Source organism: Cajanus cajan, chromosome 8 (genome assembly GCF_000230855.2).
Source record: "Cajanus cajan strain Asha chromosome 8, NIPB_CcT2T_4, whole genome shotgun sequence".
In the NCBI taxonomy this organism is placed as follows: Eukaryota; Viridiplantae; Streptophyta; class Magnoliopsida; order Fabales; family Fabaceae; genus Cajanus; species Cajanus cajan.
Window position 1 is genome coordinate 15762728 of NC_138524.1, and position 14954 is coordinate 15777681.

Genomic DNA, 14954 nt, shown 5'->3' on the forward strand with positions numbered 1-14954 from the left:
TTTATATAATTAAAATTTATACTATAATTTTTTAAATATGCAGATTATAATTAAAAATCGCAATGAATAAATATAATTGAAAACTAATACTTCAAATTTACAATGAAAATTTTAAATTATGACATGAACTTAGTTTTAACCATTGACATTTTATAAATAAATTAAGTTTAATTACAATTTTGATCCTTAAAATATTGTAATTGTGTAATTTTGGTCCTCAAGAATATAATTGATGAGGAATTTTAGTCCTTCAAACACTACAATTATGCAATTTTAATCATTTTTATTAAAAATTTAATAGTTTTAAAATCATATAATATATATAATATTTAAAATTATATAATTATTGACTTATTTATATTATATATATTATAACTTTTATTCATCTATATATATATATATTATTGCTAAATAAATAAAATTTATATATATTATTAGTATTATAATATTATTGATATATTTATAGGTAAATTAATAATTTCATAAATTTAAATTGATAAATATTAATATACTTTTACAAAAATATAAATATATCAAATAAAATAAATATGTCAAAAAAATTAATTAAAAATACCCATACAGCATATCACCTATTAGCGTCTTATCAACAAAAAGTTATTTAATTCTTTATGAAAAAGACTATAATTACAAGATTATTAAATATCAATGTATTAATTTTTTTTTATAAGTTTTTATTCATTTTAAGTACTATCTTAATTTTATTTAATTAAATTTCAAAATTTGATACTATGGATCTTATTAAAAATATCTAATTTTAGATAAACTAAAATTTAATGTTATTGTAATGTTAATAAATCTTATTTTGATGTTATTGTAATGAATTATGAAATCATGCGATTTGAGAGCGAGAGCTAAGCCAATTTCAGTTTTGAGTTTTTTCTCAAAGAAGGATGAATATTAATTGGGAACTTTAACTTTCTTTCAGCACCGACACTCACAAATAAATTCAAGGAAAAGAAGAAAAATAAAATAAAGAAGTTGTCACTACAATGACGCTTTTTTCTTATTGTTTGCTGCTCCACAAGTCGTCACTATCAGTGACGCTTTCTTCTTATTTTCTATTGGTCTGCATGTTGTCTACCTGTGTCCATATATGCATGTTACATGCAAGACGTTATTGGTAGAGATGTTTTCTGCAACTCGTCACTCCTAGTTATATTTTTTGTGATCTTATGTATTCGAAGTAATTTATTTCGGTAAATTATTTTTAAAATAATTAATTTTAACAATTACTTTTTTAAAAAAATTATAAAGGTTAAAAAGCCCCATGTTGACAACTTTTGTGAACCAAAAAAAGTAGAAGAAAGTGTCGAGCCATGTGACGTTTTGCATGGATACACAAAACCTCAGCCTAGCTGACGAGTCTCTATTATTTGACCACCACAGACCACAGTGGCTTGCATGCATGGAAAGAAGTGACTTGGCAGTGTGGTTGCAGGTTTGTGTTTTACCAAAAATTGAAGGAAGCCAGCGTCAGTACTTGAAATACTTATTTTTATCACAACTTTAAGTCACTATACTTGAATGTAAAGGAGTGGAGTTTTTTTTAATTATTTAAAAGAATTATATGTTATTTTTTCATGTAAATTGTAAGTTTAAAATTTATATACGTGAAAATTTTGATGATGTTTAAATTTTTATGTATTTGAAATACTTATTTTTATCACAACTTTAAGTCATTATAAACTGATTCTAATAACTCGATTATACTCATAAATTTTTATTTTTTCTATATTCTATATTAAAACGTATATTATTCGTTAAACATAATTTTGTTTACGGTTTAGAATTTTTTATGTTTCATTGTGAGTTGATAATAATAATAATAATAATAATAATAATAATAATAATAATAATAAGTCATTGATTTATTTATGTGAAATATTTGTCAATTTTAATTTTACGTACGCATTTTTTTAATTTGTATAATTTCATAATGTCTTGTCAAAGAGTTAATCTAGAACTTATTGATGATTCTTTACTGATTATGTAATCAATTCACGTATCTGAGCATATATGGAATGGTGAGTTAGGTAGAGTTTTTCGTATTAGAAGAGCTACCAAAAATGACATGGTAAGGGATTTCTCACGTTATTTCTCTGAAAAGATGTCTGCAAAACGTCACTCAAGGTGACATTTTTAAGCATGAAAAGCATACATTAAACACGTCAAGCTAGGTGACATTTTTAAGCATTGAAACCATGCATAATAGACGTCAAATTTCATGATGTTTTCTAGGGCTGAGCAGAAAATTTTGCCCCGACCGAATCCGAAGTTTCAGCAAGTGAGTTTCTTAGTTCGGCCAGTTTTTGACGATTTTTCCAGTTTTTCGGGTTGTTAGAGTCGGTTTGTAATGGGTTTTGTTGGTCGGGTTCGGGTTAAAAAATTTGAACCCGTGAGTATCCATACCCGACCGACCCAAAACACTTAAAATGTATGATATTTATTCTTTTAAAGGTAGCACCGCGAGAGGAAACCTAAAAACCCTAAGCGCCGCTGCTCACGCGAAACCTTCTCTTCTACTCAGAAATCCTAACCGTCGCTCACGCAAACTGCAAATCCTAACGCCGCGAGAGTAGTCATATGAAAGTGCAAAGACCCTGAAAGTGCAATGGTCCCATTGTCCCTCGCCCTTCTCCACTTCCCTTGTTACCAGTTTGGCTCTGGAGGCATCTCCTTCACTTCTTGATGATCCTCCTTTGAAACTAGCTTGCTAAAGCACTTCCTCAGGCACTTCTTGATGACCCCAGAAAGCTTGTTAGCGCTGGTTTTCGCTGCCAAGTCCTCCTTCTTCGCCAGCTTGAGGATCTCTAGCCTGTGCTTGGCGATGGAGATTCCCATGCTTTGAAGAAACTCGTGGTTGAAGTAGGTCGCGTCCTCCAACTGAAGCTCGTTGCGTGCGAAGGCAAGGCCATACTCTTAGAATTGTTGTCGTTTTGGTTTGTTGTGAATTGTTTTGAGATGAAGAGATATGGGTTGTTAGTTGCTGTTTTGAATTCTTTTGAGATGAAAATGTAAAGCTCCGCCCTTTGGTGGGGCGGATTTGAGTGGTAAGAAGTGAGAATTAAGGAGAAAAAAATCGAGTGTAAATGGGCTTCTTTTCCTAATCCGACTAACCTGATCCAATTAATCCAAGACCCGAAAACCCGAACTCGATAAACCCAAAATACTGTTCACGGTCGAAAATGGTTTTTTTTTTGGATCGGTTTGGATTGGGTTTAATATTTTCAACCCAAATCCGTCCGAACCCGCCCCGTGCTCAAGCCTAATGTTTTCATGGTTTTTTTCTTCTTATTTTGCCATGCATATAAAAATCTAAACATACATATAAAGCGTCAAAGTACATGACATTTCTATGTTTTTTTTAAGATTTTTGGTCCATTGTTGGTAATGTAAGAGGAGTAAAAAAGACATGCAAAAAACGTCAATTATCATGACGTTTTTTTTTATTTTTCTCTCTCTTATAGTGGAAAACGTTATATATAATAATGTTTTCTTCATCTCTCTCATCCGTAAATAATTTTTTATTTAATTTATTTTAGTAATTTTTTTATTATTATTTATTATAGCCAAACTGCCGAAGATTTGTCAATAATAACTACATCACATTAGTTGGAAAATATTTCCTAGCTAGACACTTACTATATATATATATATATATATATATATATATATATATATATATATATATATATATAAGACAATAACACTTCTTCTCTAACGCCCTTTAAAAGTTATATTTTTAATAAATTAAAAATATGAAATATTAAGTAATGCTGACATTACTTTTATTTCTATCAACTTTATATCTTTATCGTTATATAATAAATAAAGAAGTCGTGCTACACGTACAACAATCTTTTAGTTGTACAAGAAAGCCAGCACTATGGATATTATAAGCACCCAAAATTCTTTTAACATTATCTTTCAGGACTTAGCATAAGTTTTTTTTTTTTTTTTAAGAGCAAATTAGTGATATATTAAAGTATAAATTAGATGGCCCACACTACAAGCGAGCAAAATAGAAAGCTCTCATATAAGAATATCTTTCAAAAGGTTCTCCCTGTCAAACAACCCACCTCTAAAAACACAGTGATTTCTAAGACTCCAAATACACCATATATATTGTGGTACATCAAACAACATGCCATATTTCCACTTCTGATTTTGTAGAGAAGGGGAATGATATAAAAGAGAAGTGTTGGAATAAAAACTCATAATTCAACAACATCAAAACATAAGAAATCTTGTAAATGGCACTAAATATAAATCCAATAGTAAGAAAAAAGAAGAAAAAATTATTTCTTGACACTACCATCACCAATAAAGCAATCAATTTTTCCATTTAGATCAACAAAAAAATCAATAATATCTAAGTGTCCATAATTAGAATCATAGTTTTCATATACAAAATGTGTCATTATCTTTTTCTTCTTATTTTTAAGTGATTCTTTGTAAAGTTCGATAAGATACTTTGATGTATGACAAATAAGTGACCAATAACCTTGTCACCACAATGATAACATATGTTTTTCCTCATGTTTGTTACCATGTCCACCATTTTTCTTCTTAGTTTTCCCATTATTTTTTCACTTCTAGTGCTAAAAAATATTCATATAATTTTCTTTATAACCATGACCATGACTACCTCCACAACCGTGGTCATGACCACAATGACGACTACCTCCATAACCATGACGCTACTTTCATAACCACTAATTTGTCTGTCATATGTTATTGCATTCACTTAAAGAAATGGAGTATAATCAATTGGACAAGTCTCGTGATTTGATAATAAAACACAATTATTTTGCTCAGTCACAAGGAGATAAGAAATTAATTTAAAATATTTCTTAAACCTTTTTTTTCTATATTGTTGTTGTAGGAGCAATTAGATGCATGAAAAGTGAAGAATTTTTTCTAACATATCTTCATCAGTAATTTTTTTTCTCTACACAATCTTAATTTTAAAGTAATTCTAAATATTGTAGAATTATATTCACATATTTAAAATCTTGTAAATGTAAATGCATCTGATCATAATGAACTTTTAAAAAGATCGTAGTTTTTTAGCAATCAAATATTTCTTTTAAATAGTATATAAAATTTAAATTTAGAAGAAAAAATATAGTATCATCCTCGTACACAACGATTCAATTTAATCATTTTGTTCCTTTTTAGTTTTTGCAATATTTTCCACTTTTGGTTTGAGAAAAATAATAAATATGAAATTTTCTTTTTTATATAGGGTCTTTTAGACACATTTTAGGAATGTTTGTAGAATTTTCTTTTTAATAGTGCCTTCGGGGATAAATATGATTTTCACAAATCATATAATCAATACAAATATTTTATCAAATATATAGTGTGAAAGATGAATAACCAACCTTGAAATATGAATTTGATGAAAAATATGGTTTTCTTCAATGTGGTTGAGCCCTTTGGTTTTTGGAAGGTAATGAACAACTAAACCATGCAACTTTTTCTTATATCTTGCAACAACAATGGAAAAAAGACTATTATGATGATAATGTATTATGAAAAGAAAGACAATGACAAAGAGAACAAAAAAGACAATATGAGAAAGAGAATATGACAAATTATTATTTCTAAGAGAATGTTAGCTTATTTATAGGCATATATATGATAGTTGAATAACTACAAAAGATAAAAATAATAACGATGGAATAAAATGGTCATAATATATATTGAATATGGACATCCATTAATTAAATCACCAATTAGAGCATCTCTAAAAATGTTTCTTATAAGTAACTTATTAAAATTCTTATTTTATTTTAAATGAGATACATCATTCTTAAGCAACCTAAACACACTACTACATTTTTACAAATTTTGCTTCAATGGTGGGATCTTAAACAATCCACACTTTATAATTTTCTCATTTACACTTCACTTTTTGACAACTTAAGAAATTAATGTAATTATTATAATTAAATATTAGTTTAATTAAACATAATAAATAATATTTTAGTATATAAAAAACAATATTAAAATTTACACAATTAATTTATTGTGTATAAAAATATTTAATATTAAAAATAAAGAAATTACATTAGAATGAAAATATATAACAATGATTAGTGACTAATTTAATTTTTTACTCATAAATAATGAAAATTTGATGATGCATAACTATTTTGTTTTTTAATTTGTGAGAATAGTTTATGTTCTTTATTGTTCATTTAAATAATCAAAATTAAAAACATTTTTTTAATTCATAAATAACATATTTATTTTAAAAAAATTATTATTTATTTTTAAAACAACTTATTATATCATCTCATCACACTTAAATAAAAATTGTTAACAAAAGGACAATTACTTACACTCTCCATTAGTCGTTGTTTATAGGAAGTCTTCCATTAAGAAATTTCAAAGCAAATTCACAGGAAATTTCTGAGAATTTTCCTTCTCACAATTCATCTCCGGCATTATAATCAAAAGTGGTCAATAAGACTAGGAACATGATTGAAAGGTGAACTGTGGGCCATAAAATTACGACTTGACTGAAATGTCAAGAATAATATCAACTACATGTTCGTGTGAGGCAACAGTAAAAGCACTCCCAACTTATGTGTTGGGGCATCTTCGTGTGAGGTGCAACTGTAAAGCACTCCCAACAAATATGAGTTGGGAAAATAGACACTAAATTTTATTCTTTTAAACATCTTATCTATAACTTTTTATACTACCGGCCACTTGTTACGTTCATATTTTTTCTTTCTTTCTCATCAACTTTGGAATAGCATTTGACATGTGCAAAAACCAATTTTTATTTATATATTATTGAGTGAAAGCTAGGGTTTATATGTGTTGACGCGTATATTTTTTTATGCGTTGACGCGTGCTTGACCAAAGTCTTTATATATATATATATATATATATATATATATATATATATATATATATATATAAATTTTTCAAACCCTAAACACTAGAGTCTTTATATTCTAATTTTAATTTTTTTGAGAAATTATATTCTTATTAAAAACAAATATCTATTTGTAAGCTAATCTTTATAAGAGAACTGGTTAATCACCTTTAATAATTAAATTCTTTCTTTTCGATTTCTTTTATTTATATACAAAATTCGATCTCATACTTAGTTCACAACAATCAAGTCTAGTTGGTTGTGTCTTTATATGCTAGTAATCGGTTTTTGTCGCAAAGTTATTACTATATATATATGATTTAAAATTCCAAAATTAATTATGACATTCCAAACAACCCGTAAACTACAAGGTGAGTCAGCGCCAGTCAACCTTAAAAACACGCTCTCGAGAACTTTAAAAACGTATCACAACCCACACTTTCGATATTTCCAGAAACATTTGTCCCTGCATTGCATTCTCATAGTAATAATAGCAGTGTAGAACGTGCACAGTACCCGTTTTACATCAACGTAGTTAGGTTAAGCAGTTGCAATTGCTATGGCTTTCAATAGCAGCATCCAATGCAGCCCTTCTTCACATGAGATGATAAAGAAATATGACGTGTTTGTGAGCTTCAGAGGTAAGGACACACGCAACAATTTCACTGATCATTTTTTTGCTGCCCTCCATAGGAAAGGCATTCTTGCCTTTAGGGATGACACCAAGCTCAACAAAGGGCAACGTATATTGTCCAACCTCATGCAAGCCATTGAAGGGTCTCAGATTTTTGTTGTTGTCTTCTCAAAGAACTATGCTTCCTCAACATGGTGCTTGAGGGAACTTCAAAAGATCCTTGATTTCGTTAATGTCTCCAGAAAACATGTTCTGCCTGTTTTCTATGATGTTGATCCATCCGAGGTGCGGAAACAAACCGGAGACTATGAGAAAGCCATGTCCAAACATGAAGAGAAGTCCAGAGAAGATAAAGAGAAGATGGAGGAAGTGAAAAGATGGAGAGGAGCTCTCACACAAGTAGCCAATCTCGCTGGTTGGGATATGAGGAATAAGTAAGTAATCTTCGAACTCTTGTGCTACTTGTTCATGAAAAATCTTTAAGTAACTTTCACTTCTGAAACTAGAGATAAGTTGAGAGAAGTTATTTTATGATTCCTTCATGAGGTAACAATAAATTAGGTCCAAAATTATGTGCTCTAGGAAAGATTTTGTCGATCAACATGAAAAAATAATACTGTATTGCCTTGTTCTACACATACTTTTTGCTTGGCTTTCTTAGGTGATGATCGCTGATTTTGGTATTCTTGAACTTTTAGGTCAGAGTATGCTGAGATTGAAAAAATTGTTCAAGAAATAAACAGTATATTGGGTCACGATTTTTCAAGTCTTCCAAATGATCTAGTTGGAATTCAATCTCCTGTTGAAGAATTAGAAAAGCCTTTGTTTGCAGACCCGATTGGTGATATTCGCATCGTAGGAATTTGTGGCATGGGTGGAATAGGAAAGACAACTCTTGCTACTGTTTTGTATCATAGAATTTCTCATCAATATACTGCTCGTTGTTTCATCGACGACTTAAGCAAAGTTTATAGAGAGTCTGGTCCAACTGGGGCACTAAAGCAACTACTTTGTCAAACTCTAAATGAAGAGAACCTTCATATAAGCAATCTTTATAACGCAGCAAATTTGATACGAAGTAGGCTACGTTATGTAAAGACCCTTATGGTTCTCGATAATGTTGATGAAGTTGAACAACTAGAGAAGTTAGTTGTGGATCGCCAATGGTTTGGTGCAGGGAGTAGAATCATCATAATTTCTAGAAACAAGCATATCTTAGAAAAGTATGGAGTGGATGTAGTCTACAAAGTTCAACTCTTAAATAGTACAAATGCTCTTAAATTGTTTTCTAAAAAGGCTTTTCATAGTGAAGATATTGTGAATGATTACAAAAGTTTGACAAATGATGTGCTAGAATATGCTAAAGGCCTACCACTAGCAATCAAAGTATTGGGTTCATTTTTGTTTGGTCGAAATGTCTCGGAGTGGAGAAGTGCCATAGTTAGACTGAGAGAGAATCCCAACAAAGATATTTTGGATGTGCTTCAAATTAGTTATGATGGACTACAAGATTTGGAAAAGCAAATATTTCTAGATATCGCTTGTTTCTTCAGCGGTTACGAGGAGTTATATGTGAGGAAAATTCTAAATTGTTGTGGATTTCATTTAGAAATCGGAATAAGAGTCCTTCTTGATAAATCACTTATAGACAATTCTTATGGATTCATCAAAATGCACGATATGCTGAAACATTTGGGCAGAAAAATTGCTAAAGGTAATTCAGCCAAAGAGCCTGAAAAGTGGAGCAGGTTATGGCTCCACGAAGATTTCTACAAGGTTATGTCGGAGGCTAAGGTAAAGTAGGTATTTAAAAATATAACTTCTGTTAATGTCTTTATTAATTATTATGACACTTTGTCCTCATTTTTATTCTTTAATTTATTCTGTTAAAGAAATGGTCATAATTCCTTCACAAAATCTTTAGATGTTTTTGTAATTTATTAATTATAATAATATATTATTGAAAATATAATAATAAGCTAATCATCTTCTTTTATTTTGTTCTCTTTTTTTTTTTTTTTTTTTTACAAATTTTATGTATATTTGTAGTGGTGATTTTTTTTTTTTTTTTTTGGCAATGATTTAGGAATCAAATAATGAAGCCATTGTTTTGGACATGTCAAGAAATATGGAAGTATTGACGACTGATGCTGAAGCGATGCACAAAATGAGTCGTCTTAGGTTGCTCATATTCCATGCTGTGAAGTTTAGGGGAAGCCTCAATTTTCTTTCCAATAATCTGCAATTTCTTCAGTGGCACGGATATCCTTTCTCCTATTTACCATCAAGTTTTCAGCCGACTAAATTGGTTGAATTGATCTTGCCACATAGCAACATCAAAAAACTATGGAAAGGCGTAAAGGTATCATAAATTATCTTCTTTACTTTCTGAATATGAAATGAAAAAGAATACTATTATATATCAGCTTTAAAAAAAAAATAAAAATGTGTAACTATCTCTTCTCTTTGATCCTTTACAGTATCTGCCAAATTTAAGAGCTTTGGATCTCAGCAACTCCAAGAATCTTATCAAGGTTCCAGACTTGAGCGGGGTCCCTAATCTTGAGTGGATAATTCTTGAAGGATGCATTAAACTTGAGAGGATCCATCCCTCTGTTTGTCTTTTAAGAAAACTTGCTCTCTTGAGTTTGAAAAACTGCATAAATCTAGTAAGTCTACCCAGCAACATATTGGGTCTGAGTTCCCTTGAATATCTAAATATCTCTGGCTGTCCAAAAGTATTTAGTAACAAGCTGTTAGTTCAACCAAAACATGAGGAGCATTTTCAGATGGCTGATATGAGGGAAAATTCCATGCAATATTCCCATTCAACATCCTCTTCGATCGTCAAGAAACTTGTGTTTCCGTTCCATTTCTCTAAAGGGTATAAAAATTCAGCTGGTTATTTGTTGCCATCCTTGCCTAGCTTCTGTTGTTTGCATGACCTTGATCTAAGTTTCTGTAATCTAAGCCAAATCCCTGATGCTATTGGGTGCATGCATTCTTTAGAAACCTTAAATTTAGGGGGAAACTATTTTGTTAGCCTCCCTTCTAGCATCAAAAAGCTTTCCAAACTTGTACATTTAAACTTGCAGCATTGTAAGCAATTGAGATACTTGCCTGAGATGACATCACCTACAGCCTTGCCAGTAATAAGAGGAATCTACTCTTTTGCTCATTATGGAAGAGGGTTAGTTTTTTTCAATTGTCCTAAAATTGTTGATATTGAACGTTGTCGTGGCATGACTTTTGCATGGCTGATACAAGTCCTTCAGGTGCTCACTCTTTTCTATTCCCTACATACCTGTCATTCTCTCTTTCCATTTATGTAGTTAACTAACGATTTGAATGGATAAATTTCTTTAAAAACACTTTTGAAATAAATAATAAAATATATTTTTTCATAAATTAATTAACTTAAGCATAAGATAATAGGCAGAAATTCTCTCTTAAAGTTTCTCCAAGACAATATAAATAAACTTATGTTTAAGTTATAATTAGATTATGAAAATAATTATTTTATTTTTTTCATATTTTTTTTCTTCTCATTAGTATTTTTGTAAAAAAATTGTTCAAACATACCCTACAAACTAAGACACATTTTCGTTACTTTTGTACCAGGTGAGCCAAGAATCAGCTACCCCTATTGGTTGGATTGATATTGTTATACCTGGAAATCAAATACCAAGATGGTTCAACAATCTAAGTGTTGATACTTCAATAAGCCTAGACCCATCTCCCCTTCTGCATGACAATAACTGGATTGGCATTGCATGTAGCGTGGTATTTGTGGTATTTGATGATCCAAATACATTGAATTTTAAATTTAAATCCTCTATAGGCATTGGTTTTGAAACTAGATCTTATTCCGATCATCTCTCTATCCCAGTACTTCTTGATAGGGATCTAGTAACGATCGGATTGCATCACTTGTGGCTACTCTATTTGACTAAGGATGAATTATTTTCTTTCTTTGAAATAGAAAAAATGAGTGATCTATACGGCACCAAAATGCGAACCAATATCTGGCAATCCCAAGGTTTGCGCTTGGAGGTGAGCAGTTGCGGATATCAATGGGTATTTAAGGAGGATCTTGACAAACTAAACCCAACAATGATGCGTAGAGGATACAACAACATTCAAGTTGATGATAATTTTGTGAAAGGGGGTTCAATCCTTTGTTTAGAAGATGGAATATAATCAGGATCATAGCTTCCATCATGTTCTATAATGTGAGATGAAATGCTCATGATATATCTTTCTTTTCAATTTGTTGGCTGTGTCTGATAGTTGTTTCTGCACTTTCCCACATTTAGTTTCTTACACTTCTATGTACAAGGCTATCACTGAGGTGATTTTCCCTGAACTATATATAGCTTTTACCCATTCACAATTCAATATGGCCTTGCATGATCTTAAAATTCTTCACTTAGTATTTTGAAGAATAAGTAAACTAACTAACTTAATATATATCATTCTGTATGTTAATTAAAATGATTTATATTTAACATTAAAAAAGTTTAAAATTATGTACTTTTATAAAATAAGTATACCAAGAAACTTAATATCTTTGTGTATGTGAGATTGTTCTAACTTAGCAAATGATTTTAAACTTAAATATGTATGTGTTAAATACTTAAATAAGATAAAGTTTTTCCACTCTCACAGTGGTATTTTATGCTCTCGTCGTATTCTTGTCCATTTGGAAGAAAATTATTTCTATAAAAAAATACATGTAACTTATAAATAAAGATATAAAAAAAAATCTTGTACAAATGGTTAATCTCATTAAGTCTCGACCTGCATTACAATGGTAGTTCAATCAATGGGACAACAAAACCTAGCACAGCCCCAATTCTTATCAAGTTATCAAGAGCATATGGGCATGTTTATGTGAAGAAAAGAGAAAAAGATAGAGGTGGTAATATGTGTGTTGAATAGTTGTGTATATTACAAAGAAGGGGAGAAGGGGAGAAGGGGTATATATATACATATTGTAACATCCCCCCTCAAACTCAAGTAGGTAAGGAAGATACCAACTTGAGTTTGGAAACTAATGTGCGAAAACGACCAGGATGATGTGCTTTAGTAAGCAAGTCAGCTGGTTGATCAACAGTGCTAATCGGAATGAGATTAAGAGTACCACGAACAACGTGTTGTCTAGTAATATGACAATCAATCTCAATGTGCTTGGTGCGCTCATGAAAAACATCATTGTGAGCAATCTGAAGAGCACTACGATTGTCGCAAAAAAAATCAGTAGGAGAAGATTGGGAAAACCCAAGATCACCTAAAAGCCAACGAATCCAGACAATCTCAGAAGTGGTATCAGCCATAGCACGATATTCGGCCTCAGTGCTAGAACGTGCAACAAGTTGTTGCTTCTTGCTACGCCAAGAAATAAGGGAGTCACCAAGAAAAATGCAAAAACCAGTAACAGAACGGCGGTCAGTGGGATCACCACCCCAATCAGCATCGGAGTAAGCACGAAGGATCAATGGGGAATCAACTGAGTAATGGAGACCGTGAAAGATAGTGCCCTTGACATATCTGATGATACGAAGAACAGCAGCAAAGTGTGTGGATCGTGGAGCACACATGAACTGACTAACCAAATGAACAGCATATGCAATATCTGGTCTAGTGACTGTGAGATAAATCAAGCTCCCAACCAACTGTCGATAAAGTGTCGGGTCTTCAAGCGGAGTACCATCAAGGGGAGTGAAATGAGCACGAGTTTCGAGAGGAGTAGACTCAGTTTTGCAATCTGTGAGTCCTGCTCGAGAGATAAGATCAGAAGCATATTTGGCCTGGGAGAGGAATAAACCATCATCACAAGAGAGAATCTGGATGCCCAAGAAGTAGCTGAGTGAACCAAGATCCTTCATCTCAAATTGCAGATTTAAGAATTGCTTAAGTTCAGAGATACCATTAGAGTCATCACCCGTGATAATCATATCATCAACATACAAAAGAAGTATAACAGTACCATGATCATTGCGACGGATAAAAAGTGCATTGTCATAAGTGCTAGAAGTGAACCCAAGTTGAGCAATGGTGTCATGAAATTTAGCAAACCAGGAACGAGGAGCCTGTTTAAGACCATAGAGAGCCTTACGAAGGCGACACACCTTGTGCGGAGGACAAGAGTAACCTGGTGGAGGTTGCATGTAGACTTCTGCATCTAAATCACCATTAAGGAAGGCATTCTTGACATCCATTTGATCAATAAACCATTTCTTTGAGGCAGCAATAGCAAGGAGAGTACGAAGAGAAGTGAGACGAGCAACAGGAGCAAAAGTCTCCTCATAATCAATGCCATATTCCTGAGTAAAACCCCTTGCAACCAAACGCGCCTTATAGCGCTCAATGGAACCATCAGAATAAGTCTTGACCTTGAAAACCCATTTGCAGCTCATGAGATTCTTGTCAGGAGGAGGATCGACAAGATCCCATGTGTTGGTAGTTTCTAAAGCCTGTAGTTCAGCTTGCATGGCCTCTCGCCACTTAGGATCTGCAGAAGCCTCTCGATATGTCTGGGGTTCATAGTGAGACATTATGGTGGAAAAACAATGGTAATCACGAAGATAAGAAGGGGGTTTTCTTACCCTAGGGAGAAGATCAGGAGGAGGTTGAAGAGCTGGATCTTGAACCGCAGGATCAACGGCAGAGGCGAGCTCATTCGGAATTATGGGAAGATCGGAAGCCCCTGTAAGCTCATCAGAGGAACCTGCATCAAAGTCATGAGGAAAAAGATCTATAGAAGGGTTAGTGAATAATGGAGTAGAGGTGGATGGAATAGACTTAAACGTAGAGAGAGAGGAGAACATTTTGTGTTCCCAGAAAACAACATGACGGGAGATACGAATGCGTTGAGATATGGGATCCCAAACACGATAACCTTTGTGTTCGGTGCCATAGCCAAGAAAGCAACAAAGACGAGCTCGAGGCTGAAGTTTGGTATATTCATGAGGCTGAAGAAGAACAAAACATGCACAACCAAAGACTCTAAGAGACTCATAACTCGGAGTAGTTCCAAAAAGACGCTCGAAAGGAGTCTTATCACCCAAAACAGAGGAGGGAAGACGATTAATGACATAAACAGCAGTAAGGGCAGCTTCACCCCAAGTGCGTTCTGGACAAGAAGAGGAAATAAGCATGGCACGGATGGAATCAAGAATGTGACGATGCTTTCGTTCAGCACGCCCATTTTGTTGAGAAGTACCTGGACAGGAAAACTCAGATGTAGTGCCCTGTTCAGCAAGAAAATGCAAAAGCTTAGAATCACGATATTCAGAGGCATTGTCACGACGAAAGGTTTTGATGCACTTTGAAAATTGAGTTCTAATCATAGTGGCAAAATTAATATAAATTTGAGGAATTTCTGATCTAGATTTCATCAAA

The 14954-nt window shown here is 32.3% G+C and overlaps 1 protein-coding gene across 3 annotated transcripts; it reads left to right on the forward strand.

Moving 5' to 3' along the window:
• The first annotated feature begins 7250 nt into the window (after positions 1–7250).
• Positions 7251–11948, forward strand: LOC109792763 (TMV resistance protein N). 3 transcript variants are annotated; one of them, XM_029270217.2, is made up of 6 exons: positions 7255–7984; positions 8249–9344; positions 9637–9912; positions 10031–10825; positions 11172–11342; positions 11533–11676. In XM_029270217.2, the coding sequence occupies exons 1-6, from the start codon at positions 7476–7478 to the stop codon at positions 11539–11541; spliced, it is 2856 nt and encodes a 951-aa protein (XP_029126050.2). In that variant the 5' UTR covers positions 7255–7475; the 3' UTR covers positions 11542–11676. The 3 variants fall into 3 exon arrangements, with proteins under 3 accessions (XP_029126051.2, XP_029126050.2, XP_020207782.2); XM_029270218.2 differs by lacking the exon at positions 11172–11342 and having other exon boundaries at positions 7251–7984; XM_020352193.3 differs by having other exon boundaries at positions 7263–7984; positions 11172–11948.
• The last annotated feature ends 3006 nt before the right edge of the window (positions 11949–14954 follow it).